Consider the following 22918-nt stretch of genomic DNA (forward strand, 5'->3'; position numbering starts at 1 on the left):
AGAGAGAGAGAGAGAGAGGCAGAGACACAGGCAGAGGGAGAAGCAGGCTCCATGCACCGGGAGCCCGACGTGGGATTCGATCCCAGGTCTCCAGGATCGCACCCCGGGCCAAAGGCAGGCGCCAAACCGCTGCGCCACCTGGGGATCCCTGATAGCTATTATCAAATTCTATAGTAACATGGCTAAATGAAGTCGGGGGAAAGTGGTTTAAAAAAGAAGCTTTACCATACTTGATTTATTTCAAGCCAACGTTAAACTACCTCTTTTTTTTTTTAATTGTATTTATTTATTCATGAGAGACACAGGGAGAGAGAGGCAGAGACACAGGTAGAGAGAGAAGCAGGCTCCATGCAGGGAGCCCGATGAGGGACTCGATCCCGGGTCTTCAGGATCATGCCCTGGGCTAAAGGCAGACACTCAACCCCCGAGCCACCCAGGTATCCCTAAACTACCTCTTATAACTAACTTTTGATGCCTCTCTAAGGGAAGTTAAAATTAATTACATAAAGAATGGAAATATTATTTGTCTCACTTAACAAGTAAAACTGAGTGAAAAGTCTCTTAAAGAGTAAGCATGTATATGAAAATGTCTGAGAATGTATGAATCACACTTAAGGATACAGTGATTAGACTATAAGAAATGTTCTGTAATAGGAAAATGATGGTGTTTCTTTTCTTTTCTTTTAAATTCAATTAGATGGTGTTTCTTTTGGAAGAAAGAACATATCCTATTCTTACAGTGACTAGAGAAAAACGTCATGTGTTCTGAGAATTCTAATGTACATTAATTACTAACTTTAGAAGATAGAAAAGCTAATAAAAGTAATTTGTCTCAACTTTAACCTGCAAAATGATTGCACTGCTGTAAGATACTTTCCCTGAACTATTAATTAATCTTGGATCAGAAATCAATCACTTCATTTACTCTTGATATCTTTTCTTAAAGTCTAAAACCAGAAAGTCACAACTAGGAGTACCTGGGTGGCTCAATCGGTTAAGCAGCTGTCTTTGGTTCAGGTTATAATCCCAGAGTCCTGGGATCGAGTCCCACATTCGGCTCCCTGCTCAATGGGCAGCCTCTTTCTCCCTCTCCACTGCTTGTGCTCTCTCACACGTTCTCTCTTTCTCTGTCTAAAATAAATAAAATCTTTTTAAAAAATCTTTAAAAAAAAGAAAGTCACAACTATATTGGGTAATGGGACCACTTAATAAATTCTGCTACAAGAAAATTTTAAGCTAACCAACCCAGAAAACAAACAGAACTATACCAGATTCAAATCCTTTGGGAATTTAACTCAGACTGCTTAATGACAGAACCAAGAAAAGAGTGTACTTAGTTGTTACAGTAAGTGAATCAAGAATAAAAAACACTGCATTCATTGAACAGCCCACTGAATAGACTTGAATAAATAGCTTGACCTTTGGAAGCCTGAGAGCTTCAATTTATCTGCTCTCTAAATACACATACAATAAAAATGCCATTAGAAGTATGCTGTGAGGATTAATGTCAGTGAAAAATTGTAAGACCCATGGATAAGAGATGAAAAGGAACTCTAAATACCATAACTATAAATTAATTAAAATTTAATGTTCCTTAAAAATCACATAGCTGTCTGGGATAGAGTCATAGATGAGATGTTAACTACAGTCTTTATTTATATTACATTTTGAAGTTTTAAAAATAATAAATTCTAGAAAATACTTGAAAAATACATGAATAAGATCTTATAATATTTATCACCTGCTTTGAAAACAATCCCAAGACTCTGGGGCCTCAGAAATATTCTAGCTTGTTAGACAAATAATTGATTTTTAATTCTGAAAACCTTTATTATTATTTTCATAGTAACAAACAGACAAGGGTGTTAACTGCACCAATTAGATTTTTAATGTACCCTGTCTCTGTCCTCAGATCTCCTCTTCAGTGGTATTTGCATAGTACTGGGCATTGATTGTTATTCAAGTAAAGTGTCATTATGATGATTTGTTTTTATAGGTGCCACTTAATGTAAAAGAATAAAAAAATAATAGGGTTCTAATAACGTTTCATAAAAGTTGAGATTTTTAAAGTTCTGATACACATGTATATACAAAAATCATAGATAGCAACTAATTTTGTCAAAGGATTCTTCAGCTTAAAAGATGGTTCTACTACAAACTTATTTTTAAAAGCTTCTACTTTTCCAGTATATCTGAGAAGCAGGGTTTAATTGACAAATATTCAGATACACATCTCTCCATGTATACATGTGGGTGTGTTTGTGAAAAAGAGAGACAGAGAGTAATAGGGACCCCTGGGTGGCTCAGTGGTTGGGCACCTGCCTTTGGCTCAGGTCGTGATCCTGGGGTTCCAGGATCGGACTCCCTGCAGGGAGCCTGCTTCTCCCTCTGTTTCTCCCTCTGCCTGTGTCTCTGCCTCTCTCTCTCTGTTTGTGTCTCTCATGAATAAATAAATAAATCCTTAAAAAAAGGACAGAGAGTAATAATGAATAATGGAGCATAAAATGTTAATTATACATTGAATTTAACAAGATCTATCCTTGAGAATTACAAAATTTTTGTGTCCAATATAATTAGCTAGGGAAGAAGAGGACAACATTTCAGATTTTTAGGTAAGACTTAGTATTAAATCTACCCTAATTGCTTTGCGCTGGCAATAAATCCAAATCATGAAAACAACAGCTTTCAGAATTGGGAACAGAGAATGCTAGAAGCTGGTTGAATCAAAAATAAGACATTGGTGACTTTTCTCTTAGAAACTTAGAAATAAATTAGTACAGTCCCTGGTCTCATTTCACGAACGAAACTTCCTTGAAGCCCAGACAGGAAAAGGCTCTTTCAAAGGCTGCACGTGAGGTAGAAGAGCACAGAGCATCCCGATTCTAGGACAGCACTGGAGTGAATGGGGAAGGAGTCAGAGGACAGAGGAACATTTTACTTTCCTGTGTAATTTTACATATTCATATTCTTCCTATAATGATTCAACTGCCTTCTGCTCCCTTTGTGAGGGTAAACCCAGGGCTCATTTGCCGAAACTCTTACAGTGGAATACTATTACTACAGACACTTAGTAACATAATGAGAATCTATAGCATTAAGTTCACTTTAGAGATATTATCTAGTTAATACTGCAAGGTCTGTATTTATATTTTACACCTGAGCTGTCGAAATATTATATAACTTGCCCAGATGAGAACTAGGATCTGACTCATTCTCTGTCTGACTACAGAGTTCACACCTTTTCCTCCATACCACGCTGCCTTCCGCATTTCACAGAAGATGCTCAGGAGGAGCCCTTTATAGATTATGATGCCAGAAAGAGCTAGATAGCGGTTTAATGGCATGTTACTGTTTATGTGAGTCCTTTCTCCTAATACAATCTGAACAACCGGAAGACCATTACAAAATAAGAAAAATTCAGGTTAGCAGTCAAAGTAACCCATATTTGGAGGAAAATTAAAAAAAATACATCACTACCAAGTTTATTGGCCAAAGCCAATCACCAATCTTGTCTATCTGAATGGATGGAAAACAAAATACTTAAAAAATATTTTCCTTTCTTTTTTGTAAGAGAAAAATCCTTCTATTTTCTAGTTGTTATTTGATATATTTCTGATTCTTCCTTAATCATTATCTGAAAAATATTTTCTAAGCAACATATTTTTGTTTGGAAAAGTGAAATTGTAATGTAGAGAAAATGTTTTCTTAAGGCAGTATGAGGACATTTAGGTACTTTAAAAAATTATGTCACTCTAAGTTCTTTTCTTAGAAAAACAAATTGTAGAGATCCAAAACACATTTCATGTGCTTAAGTACAGAATTACTACTCTATTTCCAGCTTTGTTTTTACTGTCTATATGACCTGCTGTTTCAGTGAAGGACTTATGGCTTTTGCACTTTATTTTCCTAAAGATGATACAGCAAATATGACAAATGTTAGATAATGACTGTTATTAACACAAATTTCATCCACAAAGTTTTAGGTTAAATTCTATGGAGTATGAAAAACAATCTTAAATTACATTTTGCTAATACCTCCATAAAAGCGTGAAATTATTTAGCTTCCCTAGGTCTTCTAGAAAACACTTTAAAATGCCACAAAGATGTATACCAAGACATAAAACTGCAAATATTAACTGTCTGTTTCCTTGAAATATAATTTAAACTTGGTGAGTAGGATAAGAAAATGCCACATTCCTTTCCCTTGCTAAGGAAATTGCATATTTCCTTTGCAAAAATAAAGAATATGCAGTCTTCATAAACATGTATGTGACAGTTTTAAAGTTGTTTTGCTTCAGGTTAAAGGTTTCTATAAATTTTCATGATTGTCCTAAAGTTGAAAAAAGAAAAGAAGCAAAGAAGAAAGAACAAAATATTAACCTTAGGTGTACCAGCTTTGTTCTTCATCAATGTTAAAAACATTTCTCATATCCATATCTTGTCCTTTCCAAATATTATCTTGACCTATATAACCTTAAAATTCATCTTAGGATGAATATACTTCCAAATGTTTATATTTCCCTCCATGATCTGCAGTTTTCTAAATAGAAAGTTAATCTTCATTCTTTACCAGGATTTGCGAAGCAAACAGACATGCATTTTATTAAGTGGCAAATAGAGCAGTGACCTGGGCTGTTCACTCCTGAGGAGTACGAATGTTTGGTTTGTGGACTAACGGATACCATAAGCCTTGGTTAAGGACATCAAATTTCACTGGGAATTAAGTAATTCTGGAAGCAAAGAATCTTGTTTAAGATATAGATTAATCAGTACCCCAAAGATGCAGATGCAGTGAAAGACCGAGACATCTGCACCCCAATGTTTATAGCAGCAATGTCCACAATAGCCAAACTGTTGAAGGAGCCTCGGTGCCCATTGAAAGATGAATGGATAAAGAAGATGTGGTTTATGTATACAATGGAATATTACTCAGCCATTAGAAACGACAAATACACACCACTTGCTTCGATGTGGATGGAACTGGAGGGTATTATGCTGAGTGAAGTAAGTCAATCGGAGAGGGACAAATATTATATAGTTTCATTCATACGGGAAATATAAAAAATAGTAAAGGGAATAAAGGGGAAAGGAGAGAAAAGAAATAGGAAATATCAGAAAGAGTGACAGAACATGAGAGTCTCCTAACTCTGGGAAATGAACAAGGAGTGGTGGAAAGGGAGTTGGGCTGGGGGTTAGGTGTCTGGGTGATAGGCACTGAGGGGGGCACTTGACAGGATGAGCACTGGGTGTTATGCTATATGTTGGCAAATGGAACTCCAATAAAAAATATACAAAAAAAAGATATGGATTAATCAAATTTCCAGAATTTCACTAAAATGAAATGGAGGGAAAAATTTAATTATAAGATCACCACTATCATAAGGGATTTATGTCTGTTTACCATTCAATCCTCATATTGACCCTAATTGGTAGAAACATATTGTCTTCCTTCTACATATGAAGAGACTGGGCCCAGAGAATTCAAGGACTTTGCCAAAAACCATGTGGCCTGTAAGTGGCAGACTCATGCTTTTTGTTAGCTACTCTGTAGGTTTTATGATTGTTAATACCTTATTGGAGAAGAAAAGATGGACAAGATGGGAAAGGTCACTAGGAGGTCTATTCTGTCTGTAAATATTGGGCTCCTTATGATTCCAGAATTTAATTCAGAATGCAGAGATTTAAAATTCTCTTTTGGGGCAGCCCAGGTGGCTCAGAGGTTTAGTGCCGCCTTCAGCCCAGAGCCTGATCCTGGAGACCCGGGATTGAGTCCCACGTCGGGCTCCCTGCATGGAGCCTGCTTCTCCCTCTGCCTGTGTCTCTGCCTCTCTCTCTCTCTCTCTCTCTCTCTCTCTCTCTGTGTGTGTGTGTGTGTGTGTGTGTGTCCCTCATGAATAAATGGGTAAAATCTTAAAAAATAAAATAAAATAAAATAAAACCTAGTTAAAAAATAATAATAATAAAATTCTCTGTTGAACACAGGCTGATGGGTCATAGGATTTTATAGGGCTAGTCCAAGAACTCTGACGGAGATAAGAAAGTCCCTAGCTCAGCTTCCTGGTTGCTGGTAGACTGGTTTTGTTAGCTCCTCCTATAGCTTTCCTCTTCTCTGTAGAGGTTCCAGGTTGAAAAGCCAGTCAGCACTGTCAGGGGAACACATATAGAATAGCCGACTCACCTGTGGGATGCTGCTGCTTTATCCAACCAGTAAGTATGTTGCAGAAATAGATATAACCACACACATAGATGTCTATGTAAGTTATGGGGTTTTCTTATTTAATTTTCCCCCTCATTATTAACAGTACAATTAAAGAGTACTACCAGAGCTTGGCAAGTCTATTTAAATCCTAATTTTTCTTAACAGTAGAAAGAGCTTGCTTCTGGATTCAGATTATGCCAATAGGTTCCTTCTGTAAGGATATTTTTTGTTAGTGAAAGAAATAATACATGTCACTTTGCCTTGACAAGAATAAACTGGAGTGTGTTTTGTCTATCACAATTAATGTTAAACACAAAATTTTTCCTATTCCATGTATATTTATAAAAAAGATCCAGTTGTATCTCCTACAAAATTTATCAAAATAAAATGGAAAATTTTCTAAGAGTTTCTGACTACTTAATGCATTGTTAAAAATTAGTTTGATCTTTTGCACCATAATTTCCCTGCATTTCAAAAGTATATATAGTGTTTTTACAAGTATACAAACTTTTTACTAACATTATTGACTAGAATAATTTTGTAATTTTAATCCCCTTAAATGATCAAATATGTTCTATACAACTTACCTTTTGACCATTCACTCCTGGAATTCCAGGTACTCCAACAGAACCCTAAGAAGACACATGATTAAATTAAGCAGATATAATCACAAAATATTTCAATTCTGAATCTGTAGTAGTAATTATGTCAGCCATAATTTCACCTTGCTAAAACAGGTGTGAGAGGCTGTTTTTCAGATCTTATCCACTGTACTCAAATATATACTAATGTAAGCAGATTCATCCCGCATTCCCAGAAACTAGAGAGTTAAATTTAACCATGTTTCTAAATATCCACTTAATTCTAATATGATTTTAAAGAAATTCACATCATCAACTGGGATCCATAGCTATCAGAAGGCCAATGGCTCTAAATTGTGGTGCTTTTAAGAAATAAATAGGCTTAGTTTCATCTGGAAAAGCCTAGCAGTAGCAGTTAACTCTTGAATTTCATGAGTTTAAATACCATGAGACAAAAGGTAATTAAAATAACAACTACTTGTTCCACAATTAGTCAAATAAGGCACCCATGGTGTAAACTCAAGTTTGTTGTATTTGAAGCATTTTCTCCTGGACTTTCAGGGAGTACGTTTAAGCCAGGTGAATGTAAATATGTCTTCCAAAGACTAGAAAAGGTGTTACAAATGTTAAACACTGAATAGGAATAACAACAGTAGTCAAATATTAAGTGTGTATGTATGTGTGTGTGTGTGTGCACATGCGCACTGGGGTGATTATGAATGGTTGGACGTAGTTGGGGTGGACTGAGAGTAAAAAAGCTAATTATCACCTGAGAAAATCTATGACATTTACCTGGATATAGAAACATTAACAAATGTTTTCGAATAGTGATGTCATTTCCCCTTTCAGGCTCTGGAGAAACCATTTTTAAATAAAATGTTTATTCTTTGTCTAGCACTAGAAAATAGACTTTACTAAGTTGATGTATGATATTAAATTTCTTAATAATAATGGGAAAAAGTTTTTTCCTAAGAGTAAATATAAACCTAAAACTGCTCTAAAAGAGAAAGTTTATTAAAAAGGCAGTCATTAAAAAATATGTAGTCATTATATGCAAAACAAATTGAAATGGCAAGTTCCTTAGTGCTTTTGGTAATTATATTAAGTGGGTCATTAAAAGACTTCCTGAAGCCTCGGGCAGTAATTTTACCCTGGTCGCATGTGGATTAGGGTAGATTTACAATTTCACACCATGCTTAATAGAGACATTATTGCAAAGGACAAAGTGTTCTTATACACAAGTTGTCTCACAACTCATTGGCTATTACTTGGTTAGTAGGATTATGTTTCAACAGATGCCACATGCCCAGTGCTTGGGGGATAAAAAGTCTCTATCTTTGATGGATTCCAAAGATAAGGAATAATCACTTTTCCACCTGTTGTAGTACAATTGCTTTCTTTAGTTTTCTGCAGGTTAAATATCTCTTTTTCCCCATTGTGAGGTTGGAGTTGTAACAGGGAATGGGAATTTAATGATGTTTTGTTGGCAAAGGGCCATCTACCTACTATTGATATATTTACTACTGTAGTAATGATGTAATTTAGAAGCACTAGGACCCTCTCCATCAGAATGTAATGGTGAATTCTGATGACTGGGAAATGACAATCAGGAAGTCACTCTTCAGATTACCTCAGCAAAGGAAAACACTAGTGGACCAATGGAATACTGCCATCAAACCCCAAGTACATCTTTTGTTCTGGACTGTTCCATAGTCATTTGGTCATAATATTTGACTAGGACCATGCATTCAATCTGCAATGTCAATGTCATATGATCTTTCAAATTCTAAGTTTTGTCTCAATGTTTTGCCAGTATTTTAATTAAAAATTCAATAACCTACCTTTAGTTTGGCAGACAGCTTAAAAAAAGTTTACTCTGGATTTATTGGATTTTCTATAATGGAGTTGATTAGAAATCTGATGGCTCACATTATATGACTGTATTTTTAGAAAGGAGAATGCACAATCCAGATGCTTCAGCATGGCTTACAGTAGCTAATTCTATTCACCTCTCATGCTAGCCATTACGCAATGCAAGTATAATTACTTCCCCAGTACTGTTTATACTCTACCTTTTGTCCCGGAGGCCCCAGAGGACCCTAAAAAAGAAAAACTATTCAATTAACATAATAATGTAACCATTTATACTTAAATGACCAATTAAAACTGTCCTAGTCTGCAAGGTATTCTATGCTGTGCAGAAATATGCTGATGTTTTGTACGTCAAGGAAAATGAAAATTATTGGTAAGAAGTACACAATAGGTCTTTTCTTCTCTCTTGTTTTCCTTTGAAGAACATTAAGCATATGCAGTAAGATTCTGATTTTTCCTTTAAAAAAAAGAATCTTTGCTATTCCGGTGTATCTGCAAATCTATCACCTCAATCTCATTTAGAAAGATGGAGATGCTGCTGCTAGAAGCAGCGAAAATGCAATGCTGTTCCCCACCAAACAGCACGTTATGTGACTTCTGCATCTGCAAAACTTCAGTAAGCAGATTTGCAAAGGGAATCATTGAATAGCATTACAAAGAAACATGTTTTGTTCTATTCTTCCTTGTATGAAACATGACCAATTGGCCAGCACAAAAACTTGTTTACAAACTAGGGGATGCCAAGGCCAACTGTGGCATCTACTGTGTACCAGACAAGGAAACAAAAGATGCATCAGCTGTTGATAACCTATGGCACTAAGGGCATGAGGGGAATATTTAGGAAGATAGATGGGAATATTTACATATAAAATGGGAATATAGTAGTTCTGAGGTTTAGCCATTTTTCAACCATGAAATCAGCATTGGGATTCTGTTGCATTTATATAGAATAAAGTACAGCTTTGGGAAGGTGGAAAAGAGCACACAAAGACATACAGCTATAATTCTATTTATGTCTATTTTTACATTAAAATATTAAGCATTGGGGTGCCTGGATGGCTCATTCAGTTAAGCATCTGCCTTAGGCTCAGGTCATGATCCTTGGATCCTGGGATCAAGCCTGCATTGGGGCTTCCTGCTCCCCAGGAGTCTGCTTCTCCCTCTGCCCTGCCACCTGCTTATGTCACTCCCCAATTCAAATAAATAAATAAAATATTAAAAAATATATTAAGCATCTTTCTTCTAATTCTTTCAAAAAATGTTTTTAATTTTATGATATTTTAACAAAGCCATACTTTATAAGTGGTAGTAAATGATAGTTTAATCTATCACTTCACATTAACTAGCTCTGTATTCCATTACACCTAATGAAGGACTAGCCTATATTCAATGGGTGATATTTCAGTTAATCGGTATCTTAATTCATACTTTATAACATTAAAGAAAGCACTAGAGTGCACATTAGAGGGAGAATTAGTCATTAATAATTTTTTTTATTAAAAATACACCACGTTTAGGAACATTCAGAGAATCTGTTCCTCATAAATTATTTTGTAATCCTCACAGGAAGACTAAGAATTTCCTCATAAAATCAGCTTTAGTTATTGGAAGTGCACCATGCAACATCACCTTTATATATTCTTTGTTTATTTACTCTACCAACTAACTTCTTAATGAGCTGGTTATCTGGTATCTCTGTGTGGTCAGACAGCCTCCCTCCCCATTTCACCCCTTCTATTTAAAATTCTCCGTTTCAGATTTTGCAGAGAAAATAGAGGCTATCAGATGTAAATTCCCTCAGCATCACACTTCTCATCAATCCAAACCCACGTGGACTTTCTTCCTAAGTCAGAAGGAGAAGAGGCACCCCTCCTCTGTGGGCAGATGCATCCAGTAGACTCTGGAATCCATCTTTGCCTCTGTCCTCAGGGATCTTTCTCCATCAATTATCCTTGCATCTGTATCAGAGCCTCCGGTTTCCACTAGCTCCTTTCCCTTAGCACATAAACAGGTTTAATCATCTCTCACTTGGGTCAATTGTTTGGGAAGTAAATGCTAATGCTAAGTAAAGGCAGAATTTGGAAGTTGTAGTTAATTTGGGAGAGCTGAGAGTCAAAGAAGATTTGTGTTTTATCATGGTCTATGATTCCATTTGCCCCAGGATCTCCAGGGCATTTCATTTCTTAAAATGTTGATGTTAGAAAGGAAATCATATAACAAAAAGTACATTAATTCAATGTTTAGACTAAGATTGTATATGTTCAATTCAGAAACGTTTGTTTCCACTTAAGCCTAGCTTTGCCACTTGAAAAAAGACTGTTCAGTACAATTGAATATTTCACTACAGTGATGGATAACCCAGGAGGGGAATATTTCATAGAAAAATCAGAGCAAATTTGAAATCAAGTGCTTTAACTAGAGACTAACATTTTTTTGTACTTTCTAATTTGTTGCGCGATCACATTAAAGATTTAGAAAGACTGCCCATAACTATGAAATCTATAAAATTATATTGTTCAAAAAATTATATTGTCTATTTTAACACAATTATTTCATGAAAATCAAAGGATAGCTATAGAGAAAATAAATATAAAATTTTTCTTCACAGTTAGGAAACTACTTCTATTTTTGCTAAACTCTAAAAATAAAAGCAGTTTTAAAGATGTAACATTAACTTTGAATTGTGATTACGTGTTTTGTGGATTTTTCATAACTGTATTGCAAGGATATATTCTCAGCTACCAAAAATGTGCATATAGTTCTTTGATCTCACTGGCAGGAAAAATGGTAGCAAGCCAAGGATAGTGTCATCTATTACTAGCAGGGAAGTGGGAATAGATTGAAGTTGGATATAAGGCACAGACATACATTCAAGTAAGTACAGACATCACACACACCCTGAATAGTTATTTTGCTGATCAAGATTTTGCTTATCTGTGTGTTTTGAGTATCCTTAGATTAATAATCCCTGTATATAGCTGTGACATTGTGATCCAAAAGCTTCACTACCCAAAAATTGATTTTGAAGTTGAGAGTATATTGCTACCAGTTGATTAAAATGTTTACATTTGACTAGTTTTGTGGCTTCTAAAACAAATATAAATGAATGAAGTAAGGGAAAATGCCACATAACCAATCACTAACTAATCTAACCGTCTTAAATTTATCTATATTTTCAGCCTGCTCAAAAGTCATTATGAATGACTCAGATGAACAAGGTCATGAGTTTACTACTCTCTAGTCAAACTAGTGCTTTTATTATCCTTAAAATTAAAGCCAATTGTTCTAGTGTTTTAAGATTTCTAAAATAATTCCATTATTATTTTCCCTAAGACTCAAGTTTGGATCAATATTTTTCCAAACTAAACAGTTAACTTTTTATTCCATTTTTATTAATCAATAAATTTTCCTTTTTAGATATTTTCTTGGTGGGCACCTTTATGTTTGCATGTACTTTGTAGAGACTCAATTTATATGGGAATAATCTGGCTTTTTTATTTTTCAAAATAATTTCTGTGTATATGTCTCAAGATTAAAAACTATACACTATATGGAATCTCAACATATTAAACTACATTTCTTTTACTCCAGAAGTGTTAAACTATAATTTAAACCTTACACTTATTTCAGTACAGGTTCTAGGTGATGTACTCAAAAGATAAAAATTAAATGAGCCATTGAAAAACTCTGAGTGTGGAGTGATAACATCACTCATCTGCAGACAGATTTTTTTTTTAAAGATTTATTTATTTATTTATGATAGACATAGAGAGAGAGAGAGAGAAGCAGAGACACAGGAGGAGGGAGAAGCAGGCTCCATGCTGGGAGCCCGACGCGGGACTCGATCCCAGGACTCCAGGATCACGCCCTGGGCCAAAGACAGGCGCTAAACCACTGAGCCACCCAGGGATCCCCTGCAGACAGATTTTTATTTATTTTTTATTTTTTTATTTTTTTTATTTATTTATGATAGTCACAGAGAGAGAGAGAGAGAGAGAGAGAGAGGCAGAGACATAGGCAGAGGGAGAAGCAGGCTCCATGTACCAGGAGCCCGACGTGGGATTAGATCCCGGGTCTCCAGGATCACGCCCTGGGCCAAAGGCAGGCGCTAAACCGCTGCGCCACCCAGGGATCCCTGCAGACAGATTTTTAAATCAAAGTTTTGGTGAACTTTTGGAAGAGACCATGAAGAGCTATGCAATGTTGTTAAAATTTAAAACAAGAAAGAAATTAGCACACTTGATTTTCTTTCCTGTTTACCTTCACCACTGCTAGATTCCATTTTTAAATATTGTAAAATATGTGGACTATGGTGAGCAAGTAAGTCAAAGAAATATGGTAGTCGGGGTTCTTGGGTGGCTCAGCTGGTTAAGCATCTACCTTCTCAGGTCATGATCCCAGGGTCCTGAGATGGAGCTCCGCATTGCATAGGCTCCCTGCTCAGTGAGGACCCTGCTGCTCCCTCTCCCTCTGCTGCTCCCCCTACTTGTGCTTGCTCTCTCCTCTCTCTGTCAAATATATACATAAAATATTTTTAAAAAGAACAAGAAATATGATAGTCCTCATTTGTGACTGCCTTCACCAAAAAGTGTGTTACTCATGGCCTGAGGGTGATCCTTTATTCCTCTTGCTCCAATTCTATCAGCTAATTACTCAATAATCTCTCCAGCATGCTCTCTTTGTCACCTACATCACTATGCCCTTGTTCAAACCCTCTTCTCTCCCACCTAGCTGATGGGCATCCCCCTGAGGGTGCTCTGTCTTTAGTCTCCTCCCCCCTCTCTGCACAGTGCTGTCTGAGTGAGCTTTCAAGAAGGCTAATGTGCTCATACCTTTCCTCTACTGAAAAATCCTTCAATGGCTTTCCATAGCTTTTGAGAAAAATGGGAGCTTTTGTAATAGTTGTAGTTCACCACATGAGCCACGCTTTCACATTCTGCCCCTCGTACCTTTGGCTTTCTTATTCCTGCAACTTCTCTTTGGTCCTCTCTCCTCAACCCATTCTATCACTCAGAGCTCAATGTGGGCTTATGTCCCCTTCTTTTAATTCTCTAAAGCACCTCTATGACAGCACTTCTTTCATAGAATTTACCAACAGTACTATAATTGTCTGGTTACTTCTTTCTTCATACTAAATGTCTTTTGTCATGCACAGTAGCTGGCATATGGTAATTGTTCAGTGAATTCTTTTGTATTCATTCATTAATTCATCCACTTCATAGTTTTCTAGGACCCATTGAGTGTCAGGCAACATTCTTGGTGTTGAGGAAACCGCAATGAACAAAATAAACAAAAATGCATGCCCTCCTAGACTTCATATTCTAATGAATGGAGAAAGTAAACAAATGAGTAAAACAAAAAGTATGTCAGGTGGTAAGTGCTACAGCAAATGGGAATAAGGATTGGAAGAAGTAGATGGGGTAGTATTTTAAAGTGGGAGTGGTCAGGAGGTCAGTGAAGGCCTCAGTGATAAAGTGGCTCTTGGACAGAGCTCTGAAATATCAGTCAGAGGCATGCATATAGAAGGGAGAAGAATGTTCCAGGCAAGGGAACAGCAAGTACAAAGGCAAGAGTTGGGTACATATTAGTGTGTTTAAAAAACATCAAAGAGGCTATAGGTAGGTAGTTGAGGTGGGGATATGGTTAGGGAAGGGAGATGGTATTTATGTGGACTTACAGATTTTTGTAAGCACAACAGTATTTACTTTGAGGATGATAAAAATTATAGGAATAAATAAATACATATAAATAAATCAAGGTTGTTCTTGTATTACATACAACACTGTCTCAAGATGGGAATGAGAAGATTTTTCACCCTTGTGTTTACTTGAGTCGTTCTAACACTACTGGAATATTCTAATAGCCTCTAGAATACCTCTAAGTGTGAAAATAAGTGCAGGAATTCAGTTCATGGCTTCTATATTAAAACAGCCAAGCAAAAATCATCTTAGTTACACAGTCTCATTAATATGGAAAGTGTTGTGCGTGTAGATGTAGGTCCAAGGTCTCTAATGCACTTCAGAAAGCCATTATGTAAACCATAGCTAGAAGTATCAACCCAAATTAATCTTCAAAGCACACAGTTAAGAAATGGATGCTTCTACAACCATTATGCATTAGCTGCACTTTCCAGTTTGTAAAAATTTTTTAAAAAGCATTTTTAATTAAAAAGTTCTTTTCAGGGATCCCTGGGTGGCGCAGCGGTTTGGCGCCTGCCTTTGGCCCGGGGCACGATCCTGGAGACCCAGGATCGAATCCCACGTTGGGCTCCCTGCATGGAGCCTGCTTCTCCCTCTACCTGTGTCTCTGCCTCTCTGTCTCTCTCTGTGTAACTATCATGAATAAATAAATAAAATCTTTAAAAAAAAATAAAATAAAATAAAAAGTTCTTTTCAATTAAAGAAAAAAGCTTGAAAGATCATGGAATGGAAATAGAATGGAAAAAAATTAATGAATTCTTCTGACACCACCAATGTTAGTACAAATTTGATTGAGGTATTAATTACTTAAACAGGATACAGAGTTTCTAAATGATGTGCTTTACATTGCCTCTTGGGAGGTGTTTTAAGGCAAGTTCTGGTTGCCTGCTATTAGGAAATGATGTTCTGTGTGAGCAGGGGGCGGACACAGTTCCTGTTCTGTCCCTGATGGCTAACAGTAAAATTTGAAGCTCTGAAAGCTGTTGGTCATTTCTGGATACAAGAATATACAACCAGCTTCTGTAATAAAAAACACAGGGAACAAAAAAGAGGTGGTCCATCTGTGAAGGGGAGGATAAAAGCTCAAAACTATTAAGCCATTTAAAATTTGCTCCCTTTTTAAGTTAAGAATATTTCCATGGTTTAATAAAAGTTAGGCAAAATGAAGAAAATATGTAAAAGCCTGGTTCTGTAGGGAAGAATGATAACACATATAATCTAACTTTTGGAGTCATAAAATATTAGTATCAGAATTTCTTAGGGACATGGTGTAACAGACTTTAGTTGTAACTTTTTCAAAGATATTAACCCGGTCAAATGCATGGTAAGATCAGAAAATACATTAACTTGGTTTATAAACAGAGGAAATTTGAAATAAATAATGAAAATTTGCCTTACTTAAGAAGAATTCATTTAAGATATACTTATATAAAATTCCATATTCTACTTGGATTTTTAATGAGGGAAGGTCAAGAAACATAAACTCTAGCCACTATTATATGTATGTCTGGAGTATAATTCAAGTAATGTTTTACAAGATTCAGATTTCATAGCTTAAGTGTGTGGAAATGCCAAACTAGGCACTATTGGGAAATGTTTAGAATATAAGAGAGTGTGCTGAAATGTTTTCAGGGTAAAAGTCAATGATTTAGTTGAACTGGGTAGGAAGGAATACAGCATAAACAAGAATGAGCAGGATAGTGCTGAGATGGGAGAGCCTCATATCTTGTTTTGAGTCTTTCATGGACTCTGTCTTCAGTCACATTTAATCATTTATATTTTCCCAAGCAGTCTCCTATTAGTTTTCACGTGAAGTTCTTAATAATTCTTTGAGGCTCAGAAGTCATAACTCACTTCCTTTGTGAGCCTTCTCCAATGCACACAGACAGAACTGGGTTTTATCCTCTGTGTTTCTTTAGCACATTTTAGCTGGTTATGTTTTAATATATTCACTTATTTATAAAATCTACTTGACTAGGTAGCAAGTTCGTTAGGCCACATATATTTTACATCCTCCGTACCTAGTTAGTGCCTAGCAAATAAATATTGACTAAATTGAAGCAACGAATTAATGAATATAAAATTATTAAATTCTATCTACTGGGTTTCCTCCATAATTTACTAATTAAACCATCATACATCTGTTATTGGAAAGGGTTCCTAGTTTTGAGACAGTGATTCCTCTTTAAGTGTCTAGGAGTTTTGTGTCAATAATATCACTTTATAATTTCTTTATTTGAAGTAGTTCTCTTTTTTCTTAGATTTTATGTATGTATGTATGTATGTATGTATATATTTATGAGAGACAGGGAGAGAAAGAGAAAGATAGCATGGGGGATGGGGTAGTGAGAGAAGGAGAGGGACAAGCAGACTCCGTGCCAAGCATGGAGCCTGATCTGGGGCTTGATCCACGCTGAGATCCTGACCTGGGTGGAAACCAAGAGTTGGATGCTTAACCTCCTGAGCCACCCAGGCACCCCTGAAGTAGTTCTTCTAAAACAGGTCTACTTTAGAGACTATTAGTAAGATGTCATATCATGGTATTATTAACAAATATTTGACAAGGAATAAAGTTTTAAATGCAGTAATTTTTTAAATTTATTTTTTATATTTTTGAGTAATTTTTTTTAAAAAAAGAAAAAATTCTTTCTGACTTCTGTATCTCAAGTGGTAAGTTTTTGGAGGAAAAAAAAGGATGAGTCATCCATTGCTATTTCTCAAGATTATGAAGCTGTGACCTCTGTAAGAAAGGTCTTTTAAAGCTCAGGAAATTAAAGAAGTAATCCATTTTTTCACTACTTATCAAAATCAGGACCCAAGACTAAATATGGAGTATTAACTGCCCCCTCAGATTAAAGACAAGTCTAGGTATTTGAGAATCTATGTTCTGATTAGGTCCCAAAACAGAGACTCTATCACCTCTCACCAGATATCCAGAGCTGAAATTAGCTCATTCCATTCCTTCTAAATATTTAATAAATTGTTTCTTGTTGCTGAACTCAAAATGGAAATGACCCGGAAAGAAAGAAAAATTAACAGGCTTCCTCTGCCCTCTGTGATTAAGCACACTTCCCTAGCGTACCATAAAGGAAACAAATTTATGGTTCACAAAGGCCTATCACTGTACACTACACTCAGTAAAAAATATTTCTATTGAGTAAAGGATAAGTGCTTTTCCTATTTTAAATCAACAATGCTGAGAAACACTAGCTGCTACAATTTAAATAACCCATGATCAGCAGAAGAAGGACATAAATTTAGGATTATAATATATACTCATCTACTATTCAGGTCTACTTTCCACCTATACCAGCACTGTCCATCAGAACTTTCTAGAATGTTGGAAGTGGTCTATTTTGCTCTATCCAGTATGGTAGCCACTAACCACAAGTGGCCATGGAACATTGGAAGTATGGCTAGCACAATTGTTAGGAATTGGATTTAAACTTTATTTAATTTTAATTAATTTTAATTTAAATAGCCACATGTGGCTAGTGGCTATTACATTAGACTAGATTTTGTAAAACAAATAAAACTTCAATCAGGTGAACTGAATTCCACCTAGTTCTGCCACTGATTGCTTTGTGACCTTGGTCATTTAACTGCTCTGATGTTGTTTCTTTATTTGTGAAGTGATAAACTAGATGATTTCTAAGATTTCTTCTAAATCTTTAACACTCTGCTTTAAAAATAGCCACATATTGTGGCTAGAAATTGATACAATTACTTTTCCATTATCCTCGTGAAAAATCAGCCTCTTAATTACACCACTCATATACTCCAAATAATCTATAATACACAAATGAATTTACGAAAATGCAGGAGACCAAACAGTTTTGTAGTAATTCTATTGGATTTATCCTGCCTCTTCCCACTCTTGGTGTGCAATGACATCTATTAGAAGAAAAACATAAAGCTGATTCCTTTGTATTAATATCTGATTTATTGATTCATTGATTTGTATAATTCAGTCATTCTATAATTCAGTCATTCTGTTTATGCAAAATAAGTACCAAGCACAATTATTGTATGATATGGTAAATGCTGTGGAGGAAAGAAGATAGCTTCTAACTTAGGTTAGTGTGAAGGGGAATGAGTATGTGAGTGTGCGTGAAGTTTTCTCAAAGAAGGTGGACAAAGCAGAAGTCTATTTTTTAAAGAGTCCATTCAGACAAATAGACTGTTCTGCCCTTAGCCCTGGGCCAGAAGGCTCTTGTGTTAGGGCTATGCCTACTCTAAAGCACGGGCTGCACTTCTCGTGTATAGCCGACCCCTTGACCGCAGACTCTGCTTTGGGCAATAAGGACCCTGGAATTCTCTGCCCCAATGACTGGAGCTCACTTCAGGAACTCTGAGTTGCCTCTACCTCAGGTCTATTTTTCCAAAAGTGAACCACACCACTGGTATGCACAACAATGAACTGGTAGAGGAAGTAAAGAGGTGGGTATTTTGAGGCCCGTGGACGTACTTTGATCTTTGAACATTCCAGAATGTCTACAGGTGAGAGCTCCAGTCTCATAAAGTTGAAGGATGAGATAGGTGTGGGAGGGAAGGGGAGCAGGCCAGGGCTAGGGGCTGGGACTGGGTTATATATAGCTCTCTGCTTGCCGCCACACTCTGGCTTAGATCTCCAAGGAGCACAATTTCGCATTTGCACTTTCCAAGTCACTATGAGGACTTACCTGTGAAGGTCATAAGACAGAACATATCTTATTTGCCAATTTATTAGTTTGGTTTATGCCTTTTAAATATTTCAACACATTGTCTAATATGATATAGCTTACTAGACTTAATTGGAACCAGGGTAAGATAGTTAAAAATAGAGCTGATGTACATCCTAGAGATTGTTAAGAACAACAAAATGAAATAAAGAATACAGACAGTAATCTATTCAGCCTTGTAGACTGTCTTTTCATACTTCTGTTACTTGATTGTGTTCTTTAACCACTACTGAAAATGCTCCCTTAAAAGCTGACTTTTTGTTTCTGAGACACTGAGCCAGCTTTTAAGAAATGTTAAACAGCACGCTCTACTACCACAACAAGGTGACTTTTCAACACTTCTGTAGACATCCACACACCTGAGAATCCAAAGTGAGTTCCTCAGTCAGGCAACTGGACAGGGCAGTGGGACAGCACCAGGAGAAGAAGGCATTATTTGTCTACTTTCTCTTGGTCCATTTGGAAAACCAAACATTACAGGCTCTGGACAAAAGCACCAAGGAGATGGGAAGGACTCTGCTGTTGTGGCATTCACTTGTACTTCATGGACAATCAATTAAGTGAGGATAATAAAGCATTAGAATGGTTGCTAAGGCATCCCAGCAGGCAATGTGGACAACTTTAGTAAATGCAGTTTTATTGAACAAGATTCAATTGTTAATATCTAGTATAATAGCTAAATATCCTAGGATGATTTTGGCCATTTTTGTTATTTGTGATTTGAAGGTTTGGGGTTTTGCTTTCTCTGCCAGGATTAAAATCACAAAGAGAAGCCTGCTGTTTTTTCCCATGTCTGCCATCCTGCTGATCAAGACAGTTGGCAGAGCAAAGTACAATTAAGTAAAATGATGAGTTTTAGATGTGGGATAGCAATGCATTATAACTAAATACATTTAAAGTAGACCTTCACATATTGGTTATTTCAATTTTATTTTAAATGAAGCGGAAGCAATGATTGATGCTTATGTTATTAGCTAACATTAAATGCATTATATTCACTTGACCTTAATGTAATAAATGTGTTTGCAGGCAAAATTAAAATAAATTGAAAATATCTATAACCTGTTCAGACATAAGTACAAATTTTACTTTAAGGAACAGTAACAGCAGAATTTTTTCTGAGTTTTGAAAAAAAATCTCTGAGACCACTAGGGCCTGGTGAATGATATTTCAAGTACTCTTATAACTCAGAAAGAGATAAATGGATATGCTATGGAGTTTGCACATATTCAGGAGGAGAGTGAGGGATGAAGGGATTCAGAGTAGAGAGAGTGATTTGGTCTACAAAGCCTTAGATGTAAACACTTTGGGCCAAGAAATAATTTCTAGGAAACTGGGATGAGTTGGCATATGAATAGATATTTATAAAACATCTATCTTTTATGCTTTTGAGAGCTTCTATTACATTTGCCAAAGAAGGAAATAGTAAGAATATCAAAAGAAAAGCTAACTTCAAAAATACTATTCCAACAACTATTTAAACCTCTGAAGAACTTGAAAAATAAAGATCAGTTGCGCTAGGGTTCAGAATGTTAACGCTTTCAATTGTGGTCAGTCCTTACTTTGATTCTTGGGTCTAGTTTTATGACAGAGCGTCTCTCTTCTTATTTAAATGGAGTCCAATTTATTTTAGCTCAAGATTCTGTCTTTTAAAATCTCATCCTGAACTTCTCAGAAAACCCAAAGGTCATGTTTACAGAATAGATGCACAGCAGGATTAAATAAATGTGGAACTGCTTGAGCTGCAGGTCTTCTTTTTTATTCTATCAGAGATGCTGTTAATCTTCAGATGATTATTTTTGCAATATAAAATATATACCCCGGATTATGAAAACTAATTCCCCACCTGACACACTCATAAACAGTTTTGTAAGAGCTAATTTTAGAGCATTCCCAGCTTTTTCATTTCATCATAAGAGACATTTTACACTTTAAAAAATTCTCCAGTGCCTCTCAAAACCCTCTTATAAGCAAACACTCCCCCGCAATACACAGCAATAAATGCAACGAGTTTTGCATACTGTGGAAAAGAGAAGAGCCATGCTTTTTATTAGCTTTTCTTGCTTTAACTAGAGGATGATAAGAGGATTGTCATGAAAAATTGATAATGTAAGATGATAAGGCCAAAAAATAAAAAATAAAAAAGAGAGAGACAACAGCAAATTGGACCAAAGAAATAAATTGCACTATCAATCACAGTATTTGATAGATTGAAATTTAACTGAGAGCCATAATCACACTGTTCTTGGCCCTTACATTTCACAAAGTGGCCTTTCTGTATGCTAAGTTATGTCAGCAGGGATTCATCTTAACAGTAATACTTCTTGTTTATGGAACTCTCTGTAGTTCATAAAACATTTTCATATTATTACTATTTCACTTGCTTCACACTATAACCCAGTGAGATAGATGAATTAGGAATTACTGCCTATATGTTATAGCTTAGTAAAAAAGATCAGACTATAGTCATATTCCTAAGCAGTTTTGTGGTCAGAACTACTGATGCAATGTACTTTTCTCCCCACCAGACTTCGACTCAAAACACACATAAGCACAAGAGTGCATGTGCACACACACACACACACACACACACACGTAATATTTAAAAGAAAAAAAATTTCCAAAGAAGTTTTCCTCCTATGAAAACTGCTATTATTTTTCGAGAATCCTCTTCTTACTTTGAAATGGTTTAAAATACATAGGTGATATTTAAGTTAACAAATATAACTAGTGTTTTTGAAAATGATAGTTTTTTAAATCATAGAAATATTTTACTTTAAGCAAATATAAGATATAAAAATTCAGTTTGCTGGGAAGAGGAATTAGAGGATTATATTGCTTTACAAAAAAGACTCTGAATGGGATTGCTTTAAATAGCAAAATTCCCCAGAACATTTAAGATATGTTGATTTATGAAAATCTGATTCATACAGAACTTTACAGGAATACATCTGTTATATAAATCCGTGTTCACCTGTAATTTACTCTAGGGGGAACAACTGAGTGATAATAATAATAACACACTCATATACTTCTTCGTTATATATTTTAAAGTGCTTTCCCCTAATTTATTGCATTTGTCTTTGGCAACCTTATAAGGGAGGCAGAGAGGGTGTTATTATCCTTTCTTTACAGATGAGAAATTGAGAGGTTAAGTGACTTGCCCAGGGTCAGACAGACTATTCATTCATTTACTGCCATTTGAGTGATGTAGTTTTAACGGGTTAGTCAAGGAAGTAAGGTTCTTCCTCATAATTTTTTTAAGCAGCTGTGAAGGCTATTAAAACAGAGGTGGATGATCTCACAAATATAATGTTGAACGAAAGAAGCCAGACACAAAAGTTTACATACTGTATGATTCTATTAATATAAAATGCAAATGCAGGCAGAATTAATCTGTGGTGGCAGAAGTCAGAATGGTGGTGAACTTAGGGAAGAGGCAGATGGTGACTGGAGGGGAAAGGGGGGTTTCTGGGATATGCTAATATTTTACTTCTTGCTCCAGTTTGTGGTTCCATAGTTATGCTCACTGTGAAAAGTCATTAAGATGTATACTTGTGATTTGTTTACTTTTCTTTACATATATTATGGAGGTTTTCTTTTAAAAAAGAGTTTTATATCTTTAAAAACAATACAGCACTTTAGAAGATCATTACATTACACATATCCTTTGAATGTTTGTGATTTCAATTAACTTTCTTAGCTGCATTCTAGAAAAGATCATATGAACTAAATCAGAAGAGTTTAAAGATAAGTAAAAGTTTATACACACACAAAACATCCAGGATCATCTTCACCTGAAAAGTTGCTATATGAAATGAGAAATCAAAGCAAACTAAGATAATC

General features: G+C 35.8%; 1 protein-coding gene across 1 annotated transcript in view; it reads right to left on the bottom strand.

Annotated features, from left to right (window-relative positions):
* COL25A1 (collagen type XXV alpha 1 chain) overlaps positions 1–22918 on the bottom strand; it is a 446466-nt gene that overhangs the window by 98602 nt on the left and 324946 nt on the right. Inside the window, exons 11-12 of the mRNA XM_072810760.1 lie at positions 8853–8879; positions 6787–6831 (exon numbers count right to left, since the gene is read on the bottom strand). Coding sequence (XP_072666861.1) covers positions 6787–6831; positions 8853–8879 — 72 coding nt within the window. The remainder of the gene's footprint in view (positions 1–6786; positions 6832–8852; positions 8880–22918) is intronic.

Source organism: Canis lupus, chromosome 33 (assembly GCF_048164855.1).
Source record: "Canis lupus baileyi chromosome 33, mCanLup2.hap1, whole genome shotgun sequence".
Taxonomy (NCBI): Eukaryota; Metazoa; Chordata; class Mammalia; order Carnivora; family Canidae; genus Canis; species Canis lupus.